This window comes from Diorhabda carinulata, chromosome 1 (assembly GCF_026250575.1).
Source record: "Diorhabda carinulata isolate Delta chromosome 1, icDioCari1.1, whole genome shotgun sequence".
Lineage (NCBI taxonomy): Eukaryota > Metazoa > Arthropoda > Insecta > Coleoptera > Chrysomelidae > Diorhabda > Diorhabda carinulata.
The window spans coordinates 28,196,394-28,219,562 of record NC_079460.1 but is presented as its reverse complement, the minus strand read 5'-3'; the positions used below and the strand labels follow the sequence as shown (position 1 = coordinate 28,219,562).

At 31.0% G+C, this 23,169-nt stretch overlaps 1 protein-coding gene across 3 annotated transcripts in view; it reads left to right on the top strand.

Moving 5' to 3' along the window:
• The window catches only part of LOC130903948 (lachesin-like), a 343,927-nt gene that overhangs the window by 225,971 nt on the left and 94,787 nt on the right, over positions 1–23,169 (top strand). For all 3 annotated transcript variants that reach the window (XM_057816407.1, XM_057816397.1, XM_057816415.1), the window contains exon 4: positions 10,745–10,952. In XM_057816407.1, the coding sequence (XP_057672390.1) occupies positions 10,745–10,952 (208 nt within the window). The remainder of the gene's footprint in view (positions 1–10,744; positions 10,953–23,169) is intronic.

Below are 23,169 nucleotides of genomic sequence, written 5' to 3'. Positions count from 1 at the left end.
GAATTTTTGGACCCATAGAAGATTTTTCTGTTTTTTCAACTAGAAATTATTGAGAAAATGGAAAATTTTCACATCTTTGTTAGGCTGTGTTCATATTATTAATATCAATAAATCACGGTTATTTTTACATCTAACTAATATTTGTGATGACCTCACGATTTTATTCAATTAACACTTTTGATCAATCCAAAAGAATCATATATATCTCTCCCCGTTCTTTGAAATTAACTTGATTCTAGAAATTCTCTCGTCAAATGGAAAAGACAAATACTGTAGATGTCATTTTATATAAATTTAATATAATTAATTCCATTTCGAAATGGGTTTTAAGGGAACTCTTAAATGTAGACTCCTTCAAGTAAAAATGCTATTGTTTTGAAAGTTCATCACACTGACCTATAATAACAACTCGTCCGTGCTCACAACCGCCTCCAAAAGAAATTCCGTCTTTCCAGATAAAAGCCCATTCTACTTTTGCTAAAATTAAGACATTTCTCACACTCCAATGAAAGTATATATTTGTTTTTCAGTATATACCTACCAACTATACTAAGATGTACATTTGGAAATCGATAAATTCATTACTTAACTTTTGAATAACATAAACATCAGATCTATTAGGAAGGGGTCATTAATTATAATATAGATAACAAAAGTTTTTCCTTGAATTTACTTTATATTGAGATTGAGGAACGAAAGAAATATTAGTTAAGACTAGTAATTATCCATGTACATGATAATTTCTGAATATGAAAATTATGAGATAGCTGATAACCTCTCTAGTAGTTGCTATAAAATGTTGTTCCCTCGATTTGAGAAACAATACTTGAAATACATTATTTAACCTTACCTGTTTTTCTATGCATGAGATAATATACAGAGTGATTATTTAATAGGTGTATATATTCTACACAGGATATCATGAGCTTGAAATACGAATATTTGATAAAAATGATTTTGCTTGTTTCATCAATAACATTAGATATTGTCTATCATATTTGGTAATGAATTTTAGTATATAAAAATTCAGTAAAGTTTGTTGAGATGGAGTACTTACCAAAGGATGGTATAATACTCCAAAAATTGTAAAGAGTGTAACGTAAGAAAAGAAACAATCTGCTATGGCAGTGCTCTGTCTTGATAGAAAACGACGTCAAATGCTAGGATACAGCACACTAGATTGCCTCGAGGAAATAGATTTTTTTGTATTAGAAATATTCAGAAACAATCTATAAGAGGGAAAAGGGTGCGGGAAGCTAAGCAGTTTAATAAGCTTCAGAATTGTGGAAAATAAAGGACAATAAATTGGGTTTCGGACCTCCGAGTGAACCACGACCAATCTAGGTCCAGGTTGTACCTACTTACCAGCTTAACCTAATATACTCAGGCTTCCTAATATGAGGCTGAGTGATCGCGTTTGTTTTTGTAACGGTATGTTTCATAGAAGTATTTATATGTCTTGATAAGATTATTGTTAGCTGGTTAAGGTCTATTATCAATGACACACAACGACTTTTACAATAGAATCAATGTATTGTACTCTATGTAGAATATGGACATTTGAAAACTGTTCATAGTAGTTACTAGATACGAAAAATATTCATGTCTTGCTGCCTGTAGAAGAAAAGAAGAAAAATGTGGTTTAATAGAAAACAATCAAACTTCAGAGGAAATGATAATAAATACTGAAAGGTAATGTAAAATAGCATTGAAGCTTACGCGCGTTACTTGAAGTCTTTTTACTCCTCGACAATGATGGCAGCACGTCGCGGCAAAGACGCCGTGAAATTGTCATTGAAACATCCAGCGTTCAACTCTGAATAAGTAGCTTCAGACTCATAGCTTGAATTTTTGAGGGAAAATATTTATATTGGATAATCATTACTACAAAATAGTTGAAATTGGGAAAACTTGACGTTTTGCTCAATTGGCAACTGTATTTATTGTTTTTACAAACTGCCCATATATTACACTCAACAGGTTGCAGTCGTTAATCTGAATGCTCTACAAAACATAATTTGTGCTCTGTGAAAATTATTATTTGCATGTTCCACACAAATTACATAATAAATTATGTTCTCTGACGTGAAAACGCTTAATTACGGTTTAATATTATTGATAATGCTTCTCGTTATTAAAAGGAACATGCACGTCTCTATCAATATGCAAGAATACAAATATTAAGTAATATCTTTGTAAATGTGGCGTGTTAGCAATCTGGAATCTTATATCTGTTTGATAAAAATTCCAAAAAATACCTGCTATATTTATCGAGTATAGGTAAATATTATAGTATCTCTAAGACAAAATATAAAAACAATCTGTTATATATTTTTAGTAGTCTTATTTTTGTTTATCGATGGTACATACATACATTATGAAAACAACAGTCCAAACAAAATGCACGGAAAGCTTTTGACGGGGTGTCAAGTAGAGAACTTTCTTACTATCAGCCTAAATACATAAGTGCCACACACACTACCGGCTCATAAAACGTACCAAACGATTAGTAGAGTGTAATAGCATTTCACAAAAACTTGTGAATTATCATCATCCCAAATAGGCAATTCTGTTTATTTACATTGTGATTTAACAAAAAGTGTGCTTCCTCACTGGACAGAAATTTTAAATAGAATCGTGGATGAATGGCAATATATCCTTCCGACCATTCCTTTGATATATGGGGTGAATATGTGATTTAAACTTCTGGACAAGTTAAGTTTTAAATAAACGGAGACGCGAATCAATTAATTCAGTGAGTAACATACTGATTTAATAAAAGTTAGTGTCAGGAATCTAACAAGAAAATATTAGGGATGGAAAAAAAGTCGTTCAGATTATCTTCACTATGATAAAACACAGGCTTTCTCATACAGCTCAAAAAGTAATCGCGAAAATCGGTGAAATAAAGTACAAACTGTTCCAATAGTCACCTTATCCGCCAGATTTTTTTCTCTCTAACTTATGACTGTTCTCACAACTATAAAACAAAGTGTGGAAAATTCTTACTTCTGGGAACCTATAAATTAGTTTTAATGATCAGTTATATTGGATAATAAAATCTCTAACATACCATATAATAGTGCTTTTAGTTTTCATGAAAAAACTAATAGAACAACCAGGTTTATACACACAATAAGTTCATTCGTAGAAAGAATTCGAAATAAACAATTTTGTATGAGTTTCAGTTATGATAATTGTAAAAGATAAAGAAGCTCAAATGACATCCGGAGCGATATTCCACAATTTTGTAACTATTATACTCTTATGGAAGAAGTCGGAACTAACCAATTGAAAGAATACAAGTATGTAGATGAAGAAAATTGATGAATATTGAACATAGTTTCTCTGCAGCATATGACATCACGTATCCGTAACAAGTTGTGAAGAACTTACGATTCGTTAAACATTCAATAACTAAGAAGAAGACTTGGTGCGAATAAACATGTGCGAATTATCGTACGTGAAAAACTTACAGGAAGTTGAAAACAATTTGAAAAAAAATTGAATAGGCAGTAAGTGATTAGTGTAGTTGGATAAGGTAAATTACAGATTCATTGCGAACATAAAGAATCTGCAAATAATCACATAGCTATGTATAAATTTTACGGGATTCTTAAATCGCTTAAAAATTTTACCCAAAAATGATGAGGAAGGAATTTTCATTGATTATATTACAAAATAAAAAAGTGAATAAGATCTATACACTTGAAAAGTGGAATAAGAGGAATCATAATATTATTTTGGTAACGTCTAAAAGTACGTAAGGGTCGTATTTTTTGGGCCAGAAAAGTTGATCTTGCAGGTATCTGTTTTTTTTATGATTAATTTTAAATCTTGAGGATGTATGAAATGGATTACGGATAGGTTGCCTTGTCAAAATTAGCCGCAATTACCTGTAATTAATTTTGACTTGCAGCTATATATTTTTTCAGTCAATCTTACAGCATTTGAAAGAAAATGATGTGACAAATCAGAATAAGAATGGTTGCCAGCTCTCAGTCGGCGGCAGCATTAGGGTTGCAAGGTGTAAACAGGTATATTATTGCTAATTAACTGGATTCACCGTTTGTTTAAAAATTTTTATGCAAAATTAAGGTTACTTATACCTACAATAAACAAAATTTGATAAATTGAAAACGAAGTGTTCACCTTTCGCAAACGAGACAAAGTGGCGTGCTCACCTTTTGTAAACTACGAAATGCCTAAACTGCACATAAACTTTATAAGTGTCGTAGCTACCATGCTTTGTCCTTATTCATCGCACGTAACAATGCAACAATCTTCTCTCTTGGGCTCCTACTTACCTGGAACGAGAGTCGTTAACAAAAATCATGGCAATCTCTGTTTGCGGCCATTGTGCAACTGGCAACCATAGATTTTCATGTTAAATGTATATAAAACTTTGCATAAAAATTTTTAAAAAACCATTGAATGTAGTTAATTAGCAATAATATACCTGTTTACACCTGGCAACCCTAATGCTGCGGCCGACTGAGAGCTAGCATTTTAATTTTGATTTGTGACAGGTAATTGCGGCTAATTTTTACAAGGCAACCTATCCGTGATCCATTCCATACATCCTTAAGATTCCTTGCAACTTTGAAGAACGGATTTCAGCTAATATTGACGAAAATATTTCTAGTATAGAGAGCGATATTTCTGCCGATATTTTATCATTGAAAATGGAAATTCCCCTGACGTTATCTTTAATTCATATTTAAAATCAGATATAGAGAATGGAATGACAATTATGCAAAATCAGATGGACGAGAAAATCAAGGAACTAGAATTCCAGAGCAGAAGACTGCTGCTCTTGAATATGATGTAACCAAGGTGACGAGGAAAAATTGGACCAGATCATCAACTTGTTGAAAGGTATTGTTAACAAGAAGTAGAGAAAGAGCAAATGTCGGAATTTTAGTAAGACAGGGCACGCACGCAGATCCATGTAAGCGTCCTGGGACTTTCGAGGACAACAAATTTCACTCACAGGGAAAACAAGAACGGTTCGCCTACAATTAATAGAGCAGCACCGAACTAGAATCACAAGCTTGCTTCCGCGACCATGTGTTGGAAGGCAACGTGAAGAAACGGGCTATGACCAAAATTAACCAATTAGATTGGCGAATTTTCAGGAACACGGTAGAGGTGATATTCCAGGATACCAGAGGTCACATATTGATTTGCAGGTATCCACCTCCTTATCAGTACCTTTTGAAGACGGTGCCCTCTTATTACCATATAACTAAAAAGTGCAGGAATGGGTTCAGTTGCTGATTTAAACATCCAATCTTGGGTTTCCATCTAAGAAGGGCATGGCACATGGTTTGGGAAGATCATTTGTCTTTTCAACCATTTTGTTCCTATACCTAGAAGATGTTTTGTGGTACATCTCATTGTTTTGCTTCTAAAATACGTAGACACCTCCCAAAGAAGGCTCTAGGATGTCATGTCCTACTTCCTAAAATATTGGCACTTCTCCTTGGAGTTAGCAAAGCGTTTTCATAACATAAATAGGACATTCTCAGAAAAGTTGCTCTACCTGTCTCTATAGCTTGTTCGCAGAATTTGCAGTTCTTGTCCTCTGCTATCCCTATCCTCTTAAGATGATATTCGATTGGATAATGACCTTTCTGAAAATCGACTACCAGTTTAATATCTCAGACTTCTTCACTGATATAATTATGAATCTTTTGTATTGCTTTAGATCTTGAAATTCTCCAGAAGGAATCTACTGACATATCTTGGAGACCACAGTAGAACACACTTAGTGAGGCTTGACTGGGAACTTTTCCATATAGTCGTAATGAAATTATTTACAAAATCTATACAAAATATCACATATAAGAGAGAAGATTTTTTATGGAAAATCTCATTTATTTTTGCATTGCATGGAAAAACTTTCATACATTCTGGAGGCATTAAGTTTTCTTGGGATATCCTGTATGTCTATGTTGAAGAAGCAACCTTGTAATAATGCCGTTTTTAGGAATTTGATCGATCTAATAAGCATTTTAATCACAGATAATAGTAAAAACATCCCCGAATATTCGGATAAATGAGATTTTGGGAAAAAAATTTTACACAATTGACTAAGCGTCTTATTCAGAATGAAATACATAGGAACTTTTCAATTAACTGGAGTTTCGCAATTATAAAGGTAACTTGTGACGACAGTATATTACATGAATTACATCCGTATAATACAAGATTCCTGCCGTAGTGACTACAAAGAATTTCTTAATGAATGCTTACTGAATCGGCAAAATGTTATACGTGAAACTAAGAACTGCAACAACTTATTTTTCAATTAGATTTTAAATATTATCTCAATAGTATATGAGAAGGTCAATATATAATTTTTGAATGAAATATAGGATCGAAAATAATTTTAATTTTCAACTTAGTCTCCGTTATACTTTGTATAACCTTTCTCCAATTTTTCATGGCTTCCAAAAAAATAAGAGTTGTGGAGATCACCAAATTTTTCTGTGAGATTGTTTAATATCAGAATCATGTCTCTTTCCATTGAGTTTTTTCTTCTAGTTTATGTAAAACAATTAGTCAATTGAGGTTGAATTCAGAAAATAGGTGAAAGAGGGAGCAATTTGTAACCGTTTTCAAGCTTTTTGTGATAAAAGACACACATTTTTGCACCAGCATTGTCCTGAAATAAAAAAGCTTCATTTTTTGTCAAATTCTCATCAAATCAAACAAATAATCTGAATTGGCACCTTCTTGAAGGTAGTGATTATTATGATGCATCCACCTTTCGTTCAAGGAAACGGCTTAAAAGTTTGTCCATACTGCGGTTAATCAACGTCAGACACTTCTCTGGATTTTCCTTTAAGGTCGATTGTAAAAGAAAGTGGCATCGATCTTACGGAAAGCGTTCTCATACCCATAGATGATTCCAAATTGAAATAACGAGACTAGCACTACTACAGAGCTAGTGCTAGTTACGTATATGATGCCTTTTGCTACAGTAAATTAATCAGTATATCCGTAGCCTTCATCCGTGTCAGAATAATCTCATTCGATCTCACCAGGACATCCAAACATTCGTTTGAATTATCAATGCCAACGAGTATTAAGCAACCGCGTGTCTATTTTATTCAGATAGACTTTTAGTCTTCATTAAATTTGATCAAATTTCTCATTTAACTGCTTTTTCACAAAAAAGTTTTGGTTCTACTTTTAAACTTTTTCTGTCTGCCTTCTTCTTTTCCCTACTAAAATGCACCACACAAACGTTCGTTTCTCAATGTATGAGAATTATTTTTAAGTGAGAACCGTTTTGAAAATGGATCGAAAAAAATTTTGAACATTAATTGTATTATAAACTGAAATATTAACATTTTTTTCACTTTTCAACCATTAAAATTAAGTATTGGCGCCCGTTGAACCAATCAGGAACAGTTTTTTTCGATTTGCTATTGTTTTCCAAGAATTATCTCTAGCCCCGAAACCATATGAAAATCAGGACTATAAGCGAATTGGTTTATCACATTTTGTGTCAAGTTGTTTCAGGACAGTAGGCTACTCATATCATCCTCCATCATTTGTTCTTCCTACATTAAAAAGCTTACACCATTTACGCGCACTTTTATCATTCAATTGACTATCTCCATAAACATCTATAAACTGTATATGGATTTATCAGATTAACTTTATTTCATTCAAAAACCGAATATCTGAGCTCTGAGCAAACTGACGAATCGGAAAAGTTACTTATAACAAACAAAGAAATTTTACCGTACAACCAAAAACGGCAGAGACGTGAGACGTAATGGTGGCGCGAGGAGATACTGACCTTGCAACTACGTCACTTGAGAGGATGCCTGGACATAATGCGCAATAAATTATTTCTTTTAACATGAGTTTCTCACCGGTTGATTTAGAGTACGCTACAGCTTGTGTAAATCCGGATTTTAAAAACGCACATCTCTTAATGTTTTTTTGGCAAGATAAAAACCTGAGAAATGTGATGTCTATTCTGACTGTGAAGTTTCCCATGATTGATATAATATAACCTTATAACATATTTCAAAAGTTCCAATTATCAACAAACATAATTTGTTACACCAATATGAAAAGTAAAGTTGGTATTGGTTGCAATACATGCACTTGGATACTGTGGCGGGAATTCTTTTCCAATTATTAATGCTGAAATTTTGAGAATTTGATTCCCATCCTAATTGTCGGATTTAATTTAACTGATTGATTTCATTTATTAGCAAACACTATTATGATAACGAACGTACATCGAAACGTATATCCTGTATGTTTCTCAAGATCGTTCAATTTAAGATAACGTATAATTTACAAGAGACTTAATCCAAAAGTATTAATATCACCCAATTGATGCGCTTATCCCAACATATCGTGAGGAAACTCGGTTTATGCTAACATTTTAGGGGCGTAATGATAGATACTGATTTACAAAACGCATCTAACTAATCCTTCACTATCGGAAACAGTGAATGGCGACCCTTTACTAGCTTGCAAATAAGTCATACAACTGACGTTTCCTACAATATCGAAAGACATAGTACAATTGGGCTATCACATTCAAATACACCCGCAAATCGTCTTCCTTGAATACATATTGCCTTCTTAACTACGTAATTCTTAATAATTACGTTCATGAATGCGTGCAGGTTTATAAATATTTTTGTATCCCCATACCCCCGTGCATATGTATTTTTTGCGAAATTAACCGCGATTTCTCTTTACTATCAAGCTTGTTTCGAAGACATATCAAGGCATTTCATTTATGATACGTTCTTTCTATCATTTTGTATTCATAAAATAATTTGAAGCATTTTTAACTTAAAAGCAAGCTGAAACGCTGAAAGTTTGTTACTAAAAACTCTTTGGTTTTAGCAGTGTACTCTTCTCTTGCAATCGATAACATGAAAATCGTCTTACAAGTGTACATGAGAACTGAGAAGACCAGTCGATAGTTGAACAGCTTGTGAATCAAGGAAAAGTCCTCCCTCAAAGTTGGCTCGTTAGGAAGTTCAAATGTTTTTATTGTAATCAACGTTTGTCTATTTTAAGATGGAAGTTTCTATACCATTTTTTACTAACAGCTGTTGTAAGATAAGAATTTTCTCGTAAAGAAATGATAAATGGAGCAAGAATAAAAAATCCGAGCCTGACGATAAAAAAGTTCACATATTTTCAAATAATTTTGTACTACAAAAATACAGCTTTATTGTTGATGATTTTGGAAAATTCAGATCATTCCACCGTGATAAATAAATCATAAAACATTACTTTGCTGTTTTCTCATTCCTAATATATTTAGTAATTGGTTATCCTGACATGTAGGATAAATTCATACGACCAGTCTATTTTCTTATATTTAATTCATCTACTCTTTACTAAAGTACAAAATTACGTAATCAATATTTAAAACATCGTGTTGGTTTAAATATGTCACTCACTCTGCTGATTTTTCTTCGGACTCTCAGTCTGATGTAGTGTAGTTTAATGTTTTTTTTAAAAACCTGAGCTTTCGTCAGAATATTAAGATGTACATAAAATGAATGTGCAGGGTTTGATATCTCAGATATAAACATACTAAAATGGACATAGTTAAATGATCTTCCAACACTCAAGTATTTATTTGAGTTCATCAATTTTATTGGAAATTATATTATCTGACATAATTTACAATCAACCTTTTATCAATTTTATATTTCAATTTTCAATGAGAAAACATCTTCTGCAAACAATATTTCGTCTTAAAGTAGCTGTTACTTACAGTTTTTTTTATTAATTATTCAGTTTTCAAGCTCGCAAAAGAATAATTTCTTTGCGTACTTGTTCAACTGTCCCGAATGTTTTACGGCAAAATATTTGGTTATGTTTTTAATTGTCTACCGCGTGAGTCACATTCAAGGGACAAGCGGACAGGCGGACAGGGGACCTGAGAAAAAGGAGACAATATAAATCATTTGAGTGTCAATTGAGCCAAATTCAAGAGAAATTAATACCAACTCTCGAAAGTTCATAGCTTTTAAAAATGTTATTAATTATTTAATTTCTTATGAATGAGTTCTTCTTGTGACATAATTAAAAAAATGAATCCAAACTTTGATTTGTGTTTTGAAATTGCTGCATTCTTTGGATTACACTTATCGAAATGATTCCAATACATTAAGAATAGAATAGAAAAATTGAGCGGTAGTTGATTTAACCACTTTGCTCTATTAAGCATGATAACCAAAAATCTATATTTTCCTTGGCAATGAATGCTTATAAAACTAGTTATACTCACAGAGTCCTACAACTATTACAAGGTGCAGTCAAAAGCAGCTAGTAAATAGAATCAGTAAGCACATTAGTTGTCTAAATATAACTTCTAAATATATGATTTATTTAAAATATAGTCAATAAGTGATATAAATATATAAAGTTTTTTCGGTGTGTCTACCTTTACAGTTGAACACGTTGGCTACAATAAAACAAATCCTCCACCAACTCTCAATCGGTTATTTTATTCAAACTCTATATTTCAATGTGGAACATACCCAAATAGAAAGTATCGATAGAAAATTATGAATTTTCAATCAATTTAAATATTATAATACATAATATACATTGGAAATATTATGCTCAGCTCCCTGTATTTATAAAAATTATTAACTGAGAATTTAATAATTATAACATATAATTAAAAAATTGAGCATAATTACTGAAATATATTCAAATCTACATTATATTGTTGCAGGTGGCTTGGATGCATTTCGAACAATCGGCCATTTTGACAGTACATAATCACGTAATAACTAGAAACCCCCGTATAAGTGTCACTCATGACAAACACCGAACATGGTTTTTGCATATTAATAACGTTCAGGAAGAAGATAAAGGACGGTATATGTGTCAAATAAATACTGTCACAGCCAAAACACAATTTGGATTCCTTCATGTAGTCGGTAAGTTGACGTTTTAATCTTTTCAATAAAAGAATGCTTCAGATGTTTTTCTCAAGCTAGGGTCATATATAAAATAGATAGAAATGAAACTTTATTGTACCCAAAGAATAGCCGAAGTTCTAACAAGGTTACATCGGGTCAGATATACGATTTATTTGTCTTCATAAAAACACAAATAAAAATAAATGCTGAAGTAGTGATAATCAAATATCAAAAATTGTATCGATAAAGTACGTGGTTGATATATCATATTTGTTGATTTTATTCTCAATAGATCACGAGACGATTTAATTGTGAGATTACTAGTTTTGCGTCTTGCCGTGAAATATTTTAGAAATTATGTACAATACATACTCCTCCGAACGTTTTAGTGTTTGAAAAAATGATGGGAAATTTCGTTTGTTAGTTTCTTCAGAATAAGTACCGCTTTCTCTTTCTCAGCTCCAATATACTCAAAATTTGTTTCTTTAATGTAGATTTCACATGAAACAGAGTAATCGCTAGTCGTAAGATCTGACCAATAAGACGGATGATCTAGCCCTGGAATGCTGAATTTCGCTTACCTAACCTTACCTAACAACTTAAGAAATTACCAAATGAAGATCCATTTGGAGTGGTAAAGTTATAATGTAAAACTTGTTATACGTTTTTGGCGTGTCTCTGTGACATGGGCATGATTCATCTAGAGCATATTTATCGGTCATCTTGAGAACGATTAACTACTGGAAAACACATGCACGCGATGAATATTCGCCACAAAATTCTTTCAACATATAAGTTTCCAATTGCGGTTTTTCCCAGTTTTATATGAAATGAAAGCTACAGCTATATTGATTGATTTACAGTAGCTGGTATTATTCGGTTGAAATTAAATTTCTTGGCGACGTAATACGAGGATGTATTGACATCTAGCTAGCTAAAGTTTGACGTCAAAAAAGTGAACCAGAGTTATGCAATAAATTAAAAGATTAAAGATGCCCACCGAAATTGTGAAAATCGAAACATTGGAGTATCGAACCATCATCAAGTACCTGTATTTAAAAGAATTAAGAGGTAACCAGATTTAAGAAGATATGCTCAATACCCTTGGTGATCAAAGTCCTTCGTAGGAGACCGTGAAAACTTGGACAACGAGCTTCAAAAGAGGTAAACACGATCATCATATAGTTCACCTCAATTTGGACATGAGAGAAATTGCTGCAATATGGATCCCCAAATGTTTGAATGTTGACCAAAAGCGTGAAAGGGTACAAGCATCGCGACACTCTGGTTCTCCAAGACCAAGTTTGGTATTCAAAAATCTGCTGCAAAAGTTCTTGCTTCAGGGAAAAAATTAAGGGAAAAGACGCGGAAAGTTATCCAAAGGTGTTTTGTTTTGCAGCAAGAAGAAACATTTTTTTTGAAAGGTTGAGTATTAAAATATGTTGACATTGAAATTTTGTTTGGTTCTATAGTAGGCTAAGAATTTTTCAATATATCCTCGTATTCTATCACGCCAATCCTACTCTTTAAGAAACTATATTTTAGGTAAAAAATAGGAAGAATATGACTGATAAGAAAATGAATGTCACTTTTCTAGATAGTAATCGTTAAAATTCCTTACTGATTTTACTTGTTCCAAAATGCTGAGATTGAGAATCTCTTACTTAGAACCCCATGTTTCCAAAAGTGAAATAATGTTCTCATTACGCATTTTATTCCTATTTTAAAAATCATTTTACACTTTCCGTTTCAATTAACTATAACTATGATTTATTTATTGGAACAAATTATATATTATTTCATAATCTAATCATTTCATCTATACTTCGTTTTTAAGCTAGGAGGACTGACTTGAATTTGAGTTGGTAATTCTGCTCAGCACTTTTGACATATGACATAGGTCATCAATACGATTAAAAAAAATAGAGCTGCATTAACGAACCATGAGATATCCAAAGAACATAAATTCAATTATAAAGATTCAAAAATTCATAAAAACGAAAAAGCTTTAAATGATAAAAAAGATCTAAATAATTTAAGTAAAATTTATAGCTCTATTTTGTAAATTGTAAATTCTAACCAAAGAAAACACTTTATCCTTATTTTGACATTATGATGAAGGTGATCTATAGATCAATATAAATAAGCAAATTGTCAGTTTCAATATCATATTTTGATAATGACTTAAAGAAAAGTGGAAATATCAAAATTTATCTTTCTTTTAAAAACTATCAAAAAAACTAATTTTAAAACAGAAGAGACCTAAAATCAACTACATTTAGATGCATTAACATATCAAAAGGTCTACGAAATAAGAAATTGAAGAAATTTATACATATATATATATATATATATATATATATATATATATATATATATATATATGATATACAAATATCATATAATATCTTAAGAATCACTGAATGTTAACTGCAGTAAGGAGCTGTAAGGAATATTTTAGCATGAGAAGATGTATTGTATACTTTTTCTCATGAAAATGCTTCTATATTAATATCGATATAAATATCAAACATTGAAATTGAAAACTAATTTAATTAACTTATAAATCCCTTGTTACTGCTGCTTCAAACAAAAACATTCCTATCCCCTATTTCAGGTGAAACTAAATCTCAAAGACGTAAAGTTATTATTTCAGGGGTATTGTCAGAACGAGAGCAATTAATAATTCTGATAACGTTAATTTCGGGAATCTACAGAAACAGATGAATAATAAGTTATGAGATCACAGTTGTTAATTACGGAATTAATAGGCCAACTTGAAATTCCGTGGTTTTTCTTCTAACTCCTAATTCATTACTCTTGAAGTTACTTCAGCACTGCTGCTTTTTATTGGGGGTACAGATATGGATGATTGTGATGAATGGCAAATGTTTTTATTAAATGAAATATGTATAACTTTCAGTTGATGATAGTTTCATAACCTTTTTACCTTAAAATTACCCAATGTATATTTCAAAGTTTATCAAATTATTAAAAATCAAAACAAAAAATAAGATATAAAATACACATCTAATTCCAAGCCAAAAAGACTTTAAATCGTATATCACAACTTATCGGTGGAATGTAAGTTTCCTTCCAGCAAAACTGACAGAATTATAGAAGAGAACTTTATCATTGTGATTTGTACATTTGTTTATAAAATAATAAATATATATGTAATAATAGATCTGGATTCTCAACTATCGTTGTCGCTTCCTCACGAAGCAAATTTTATAATTTTATAGTTTATTTTTATCTAGGAGAGAGTAATAGAAAACAATTTTCAACCCAAAACTTAGTACGATTATTTTAAATACTTTTTGGAACAATCTATATATTTCCTAAAATTTCCCTAAATTTACCTGAGCTAATACAAGATATCGATCTTTTATTGGTCTTTTATAACAATAAACTGTACAGAACAATAGAAAAAGCAAAAAGCCCTGTGTATTGAAGATCATATAACCTTATCATAAGATTTTTTTCAATAAGTGACTACCTACTTACCAATGAACATTAGAAATTTTGTTTTATTTCAATTCAAGAATCTCTTTCCAACAAATTTCACCCAAAATACGATTGAAGGTTTTTCCATTTAGTGAGGAGGTCCAAGTTGTATACTCTTAACAGTTTAGTTTTATTGCAACTTGTAAGGTGGAGTGTACAGTCTAATGTAAATTTCTAGTGTGTTTATTGAAATTTTCGAAGGGCCGCGTGAACACCGAAAAGTCAGTCCTTCAAAAATTATGGAGAAAAATCAATTGTTTCAAATCATTAACAGACAAATATTTATATAAAATTCTTGATGACACATCGGAATTGGTTAGAAGTACGCTTTTGTAAAAGTAAAGGTTGTTTTTAGAAGCTATAAATAGACAGTAAATGATACGACCAAAGAAAAGAAAATGGGGAATCTGGACAATATTACTAATGAAACTATTGAGCCACACATTAAAGCTATTATTTATAAACGTAACGTTGTTTAAAAGTCAAAATTTTAGCTCCTATACCTATAAATCTAGTATGACACAATGGTCTCAATATACCTCTTGGAAAAACAGGACGTTCTAGAAAAAATTGCACTTTTTTATCTCCAGCTGTTAAGAAGTTATAATCAAATTAATTAAGTGAAAATATAAGTTTACACCCATTTATCCATTATATTTATACGAATGTTACTTCATACGAAAATACTTTATACCCTTATGCGTTACGAATTACTCTCTTATATATAAAAATAGACTGTACCTGTTCACTATGATATATTATATAAGTATAGAAAATCATTTTTTATTTTAAAAGTGAAACGGAATATTTTAACTGGTTTTTTGTGCACTCAAAAATGTCGGATTAATTCGAAATTTTGAACACTTATTGAGGACCGATAACAGTACAACAATTGAATCATTTTATCCCATTGTCCTCAACAGGTTCACGTTTCACGATTTCCTTTCGCAGTCCTTTATGTCCTGGAACTAGAACAAACATAAATGTCTAATGTGAGACATTATTATGTTATATTGTAAGAATCGTTCAATATTCCTTCTTAGTTTGGGTCTGCGCAAATTTTATTCACTCGCCTCTACTATTTTTACAATTTAATGTTTATTAATGAGCTATGACTGTTTTTATTTTTAATTAGAATGAAATTTATCATGTGAATAGATATTTTCCTGTTTACTAATGCTGCTTACTGTTTGTTCTTACACTTTTGTATCTATTTATTGCTCTAAACTACTCAAGTCACCCTTCAGTTTTTTGAATTAGGAATATTTCCAGTTATCTGCCACGTTTTACTTCAGCCTGGAGTAAGAACGTTCATGAGATACCCATATACTCAGATTTTTGGATTAAATCCCTGTGCTCCAACTACATGTTTTGTTTTTTCAATAATCTAATTTCCACCTTTAGTCTAAAGACGAGATAAAAGAGGATTCGCGATGAGTACTGAAGTCGATTCACGAATAAATTTTGAAAATAGATCATTGGTTGGTTTATATAAGTAAACGCATACTTTGAAGTTGATACAATAAATTAGGACCAGCAATTCGTATTTTTCTTCTGTCGACCGATTTTCACGATCTAGTATAATAATGTCTCACATTAGATATTTCTCATATTCTTGTTCTTGGAAATAGGTAGTAGAAACATTAATAAATTTTACTACTTCCAGAAATTATATATAATAACTAAATTGATATTTTCTCCATACAGGGTATCCAGATAAGGAAAATATCAAACTCCTGGTCATAAAAGTATTTTCATGTAGAAAATAAATTGTTACATTCCCAAACAGAAGCTAGAAGAAGTATTTTTGTAGGCCGCAAAAAGCTCTTAAGATTACTAGAAAAGTAATATATTGTAATAGAGGATGATTTACAAGTAATAAAAAAATACAAACATTGTGGAAAAAATTCAATTCTCAGTTGAACAAATATTTATTAACTGAAAATCGGAATAAAAAAGTTTTTGAAGCCCACTCACAATGTGACAAATATCATAAAGAATAATGAATTTATTAAGCATATTTGTCATTTTTGTTATTCATATCTGAGTATTACGCACACAACTTGATTCTTATTTCTCCATAAAATATTTCCAATGATGGAATAAATGAGGAAAAATTAAATGTACATTGAGAGATATCTTCGGGGCAATCGCAGGATGAAAACAGTATTAGTTGAGATAAACGACATTCACAGACCAATAATTTTCATCCTAAGCTCTTTGATTTTGTTTTTATAATATGAAGTGAACTCGCATGCCAAGAGTTTCAAGTGAACTTTTCTTTTGAAAAGTCAGAGAAAATAAAAACTATGTCTAAGCGAGGATTCTTATATTATATCGTCATAAATCATGTTTAAAAAGGCTTTTCCATCAAACCTGCTCTCACATACAATATAGTTTTGTATTTAGATCACGTTAAATTTATAGGAACTACTACGACAATTTATAAGTGAAAAACTTACGAATGAAATCACAAATAAATGAAATACAGAAAGTACTCAAATTGAAAATTTAATTATATAACAAAATCGGAACAATGGAGCGGAATTATGAAGCATTATATAAAACTGTAGATACAGTAACAGGAATCAAAATTTTTAAAACAAAGAATGGAACATACAGCGAAACATAAATGGGATATGAAATATTAGAAATAAAATCGATAGAATTGACAAACATACAAATAGAGAATACAGAAAGATAATGAAAAAGTTGAACCTTCTTCACGAAAGAGTGTATAGGGGATGAAAATATATGAAAAAATAGATTCTAATCAAATTTTAGAAGTTTTATTCAGCACTAGATGAACTTGAAAATTAATGTAACCTATAGGGGTATTCAATATGTTCAAAGATTAGAGAAAAAGACTCGTGTTATGACAAAATAAGGTGATAAGTTTTGGGCCAATATTTACATTGCACTTTACCTGTTGTATTTTTTTAAATGGTAGCCTGGCATTTCTGAACATCATCAAATAGGACTGCAGCTATATGGACTTCTTTACGTGATTGTTGTGGTAGTTGGGTCTCTGCATTTTGCATCAAGTCGGATGTGTTTTAACTACTCACTAGATCACAATTAATGTAATTTTCACCTTAAAGAACAACAATATTAATTTTGTATTCACCATTGATTATGGGGATAGTCGTTATTGGTAGCAGTGAAGTCCATAACTTCTTATCCGTTTTTAACACTTCGCGTTCCATGTTGTGCAAAACTCTAATCATGTATTAAGTCTTATGTTGAACATATATGTAAAATATTTTTATAATAAAAACTATAACTGGATATTCAGATTTCTATGCCACTAAGTACATTTTATTTTCTGTAAATCCTCCTTACTTCTAAATTTTAATTATGACTACCCCAAATTTATATCGTGATACTAATAAAAGAGAATATTATGGCGTATAAAAAATCGACAATGAATTCTTTGATATCAAATGGGTAATTTAACGACACAATTAAAGTACGAGGAAGAAAGATAAATTATTTTTAAGAAATTCTGCATTTCATTGTGGATGATAACGTAATAAAAATTTATTCGGTTGTATTTCATTCAAACGCTTTTTTATTCTGTTTACTTCACTTTATAAAATAACTGAATCATTAAAGTTTTTTGTTTGCAAACGAAGCATATTCAAGGCATTGTTAATTATAAGTCATTATACCTATAATGAATTCTGGGTCAAGAATAAATGCACTGAGTGCCCCTTTCATACTCTGCGCTTCTAACCGAATGGACTTTAAAAAATGACAGACTTAGGGTCTAAATAATAAAAATGTAAATTAACCACACATACAGACATAACCCTTAGTCAATTGCATTGCTTTTCTGTCTTGAATAATATGAATATTGTCAAAGAAAACTTACTTATAACAAATTATTTTAATTAGCAACAACGCATACAATTCTATAAGCTTTGTCTATCTTTTTATCAGAAAACCATGAATGATCATTTGATTCCTACTTCATTTTATAGTTATTGTTCAAATTGTGATAATTTACAGTCCCAATCATTGAAAATTTTCTGAAATAGTGAATATTTATATAGAAGTGATTCTAAATTTTCCTTCTCTTCATATGTTATTGGAAAGTGTGCTGAAAGAAACTTCACTTGATATGGTGTAGAAAAGAAGTCATTAGGGTTAAACTGAAACCTCCTTCTGAAACTGATCTAATCTGTAAATATGAATGACACTACCAGAACAAGTATTCTTTACGTAGAAATTTGTCTACGTCAACTTGGAAACGAATTAACCCACACTGAAATGGATGGAAATGGAAGAGTGGACAGGAAAACTTTCGTAGGACATGCGCTCTTCTGTTGAATCGGATTTAAGTCTGTGGAGAGAACACTAGGACAGGAGATAAAGAGGAGAAAATAGATTGGAACAATCTACCTGAGTTTCAACCAAAGTAAAAACACTATTACTAACAAGAGTCTTGACCATCTCAATCGACATCCGAAGACACTAGGTTTCATAATAGGTTTGATACCGAAAATGCGACAGCTGTTTATAACAAATTTTACTCTAATACTTTGTTTATCCCGTTGTTAAGAGATTTCCAAATATTTGTGACCCATTAGCAAATACAAGATTATACAACCATTATTCATTTCTTGGAAGTATACGATTGCATATGTTCTCATAAATGAAACCTTAAAATATACGGAACACATTTTTTACCGCCACCCTTTCAGCAACAATCACGCCGTCTGATTGTATTTTCGATAACCAAGTTATCGTGTCTATTGTCTTCAATCTTTGAAATTGATAACTTGTTTATCGAAACCAATTTCAGACTGTGTAAATGTGAGTGTTGATGTAGTGGTAGTAGTGAACAGTGTGTTCAGTATCAATACCACCAACGGTTCCAAAAACTGCAAATTAGTTAAAAATTACACTTGACTCTAACAACGAAAACAATAGTTGGGTACAAGATAATTATTCTGATCCCCATCCTAGATGAATCACACATCATGTCTTACAATGAGTTTAAATTATTTTATCACACCAAAAAAATATTTTGTATAAAATCTGCAAATAAATGTGACAATCAAAGTTTATAGCAGTAATAAGGCCCCAAAAAATATTCACAAAAATTCGCAACAGACATTTATTTTAAACTCATCTTCCAAAAGAGAAGAAATTTGGATTTTCATATGTTCTATCTATGACTAAATTTCCTAATGAACAATCCTCTGCTACCAAAAGTGGCCTTATCGAGGGATAGAAGATTTTTTTGAATTTGGTTGGATGATCTCTTTGTAATAAGTTCTCACAGATAAAAAATTCTTCTTGATTAATCTGATCCCACTTATTTACGTATTCAATGTTCATTTTCTTCTAATATATCAAAAGTCTATTGGTTTGGTTGTATTCTATCAGAATACAATATTGCATATCGACAAGCAACAAGACATGAATAATTTTCTTGTGCACATACACAGATGATACCTTGCGGATTGGCCAATTATTATGTCCATAACCAACTACTATCCCCAAACGGTTTGTGTGTGCTATACAGTATTTATCATTGTCAAATCTTCGATAGCACAGTCAATCAACATTATACCAATGGCGTATAATAAAGGGAGGAAAAATACTTCTCTGCCCCTGTGATCCTTTGATAACTATAACTACTACATCTACTATAAATTTTGATGTACATATTTCCATATTCTTATGCATATTACTTAGTATGACAGATAGATATCCAATAATCAAAAGAGCACAACCATTTTTTTATTTTGACTTCATTTCATAACAAAGCAATATTTTATTCAAACATTTTGATTTGAATCAAATTTTAGGCTCATTAGACATTAATGAATCACTCTGTATATTGATACATAACAACTATTCCGAAATGAACACGCATTTTCATGGTATTGTTATGATTATGCAATAAACGAGAGACACATTATTATAATTTTCCATATATAACGTTTTCAATGCAACTTTTTCACGTTATTATCAGTTTCTGCAATGTAAGGTTCGAAACAAAGATCTAATCAATGCCAACAAACTACTGCAGGAATCAGAATTTACCCAATTTCACTAACGACTTTGCAACTTTTCTCCCAAATTCTTAACACTTATTGGCACTTTTCCATATACTTCGACGAAATAATTACAAGCTGATAATATAACAAAAAAGGTTGGTTACCCCAATCAACTTGAACTACGAGAATAATAATCCGCGTTAAACCCAATAATGAGAAAAGAGCATTCACTATCTTAATTAAGTGATAATTGGCTGCATATTCGTATATTTACCATTGACTGAACGTAAAATTCAATATAGTCTAACACATTGTAAATGAAATTATCAGCTACATTATCAGTACCCAAAAACATTTAAGCGTCAATGAGATATATGATATCTTGATAGTGTCGAACATGATGCAACAAATGCAAATGAACATTCAATCTTCATTAGAAACCACTACTAAATCATTTGAAAATTGGAGATTTAGACGAGGCTGAAATCGATAATCGTGTTACGTATTCAAGAACTTTCAATATAGGGCCTATCAATTGAAACTCCTAAATCAATTAAAACCATCAAAGAACAACAATAATGTACAACCCTTACTTATCAACATGACGATTGTCAAACCAGCAATCAATCTATCTTCGATAAACCTTTTGACAGTACACCCGAAAAATGGACTTTAAATTCATCTTCTTCATTAATCTGCAAGAGCCATAGGATTTTCAAACTATCAATGCTAATTATAATGTGGCTATTTCAATGCTAAAAGAAAAATTTGAACACCCTCGGTTACAGAAGGATACTTTGTCGACGTTTTCCAACAAAACAGCAGAGTAATAGAAAATCTGAAAGCACCGATTGATTCCTAAGATATACCGTTAGTTGATAAGATTTTATCAAAGATCAGCTCGAATGCTGCTTAGCAATATGAATTAACATTACATGATGATAATTACCCGTCATTTAGATGATGGTTAAAATTTTTAGTGCAGAGAGCCAATTGTGCAGATCCATTTCAAAGCGAAACTTCTTACAATAAACGATGAAAATTTGAAATTAAGAATCATGTATTATTCACTCAGTCGAGCAATCAACGCTAGAGCCCTAATCAAAAAAAGACATACCCTTGTCCGGTATGTAACCTACGTCATTTATTATATATGTGTAGTCTATCAGGGGAAAATGGTCTGAAGGTCATATTAGAAAAAAATTTAAGTTTTAATTGTTTTGTCAAATCACATAGTTCGTGTATGCAAGTTATAAACGTCTTGTAAAACATGTGGAAAGCGACATCATACATTATTGCTTATACTTACGAAACAAATTTAAACTCAACAGTCAGCTGAACAATGAAACCAGACCTATCCCAACCCAACTACCGAAAACAAGGGGACAACGCTTGTAAATACTATGATATAATGACATAATGGTCACTGCCGTACTAGACATTTTAGACAAAGATGAAAAACCAATGTCGAGGTGTACTCGATACCTACCTGCTCTACTACTAATTTCATTACACAGTGATTTTGCTGATAATATAAAATTGGATAATTTTATATGGGTATCTCCTAAGATTTGTGGCATAATTTCAGGAACACCCTATATATCTAATTAAATCGAAAACAAGTAGTTAAATTCTCAAATATTTCATATTAATTTCAATTGTATCAAATGGTATTGGAAAGCTTCATTGTTAAGTGTGTCAAGTTATATTTGGTAGTCAAAAATCGAACTCTTACACAGAGTCATTTACAGAACTATCTATATATTTGAATGCGTTTCCATTTTCATTAATACGTGATCGTAAAAGATGTATGTAAATAAATTCTCCCACCAAACAATTTGAATTTAAAAGTGAGAGTGTGAACTCAACTCATAAATATAAAGTGAGCTGAAATTGTATAAATAAATAATAAATGTAAAGCTGAGACTAGTTTTTTGTAAATGGTATAATTTGTATAATTTGATAATTTACATGACAGAATTTCAGGATGTGATAAGATATTGACACTGACAATTTGCGCATTTATCTTAATCTATTGATTAAATTGATATTAAATCTTATGATTATCAAAATGATTATTAAATAAAAGACTCCTTAAAAATCAAAGAAACTTTTAATAATATGATATTACCACCGAATTATGTATTGTTAGGATTGGATGTAATATCCCTATTTAGTAATGTACACTTAAATATATGCCTACAGCTCTACAACATAAATGGAGCGATATAAGTAGAAATTGCAAACTTAATAAAGAAACTCTATTAGAATTAATAACATTCATTTTTAATAATACATATTTCTCGTATAATAATAAAAATTACCAACAAATTTTTGGAACACCAATGAGGTCTTCAATATCCCCTATATAAGCAGATTGTGTAATGGATTTTATCAATAATGAATTTTACTACTATATACAGTTTACTACAGAAATACTGAAAAATCGCTACCTTTTCTTGATACTAAATTTATAAGAAACGAAGATAATAAAATTTTAATTGACTGGTATAGGAAACCAATAAGTTCTGGAAGATATATCAATTATCATTCATATGACCCACGTAAAACTAAAATTTAATCAAACAGATGAAAAATAGGGTCCTCAAAATTTCTGATATTTTTCATAAAAAAAACATTAAAATACTTTACAAACTTTTTTATGAAAACTAATATCTTTCAAAACGAATTTAATATAATACATCTGGCATTGACAT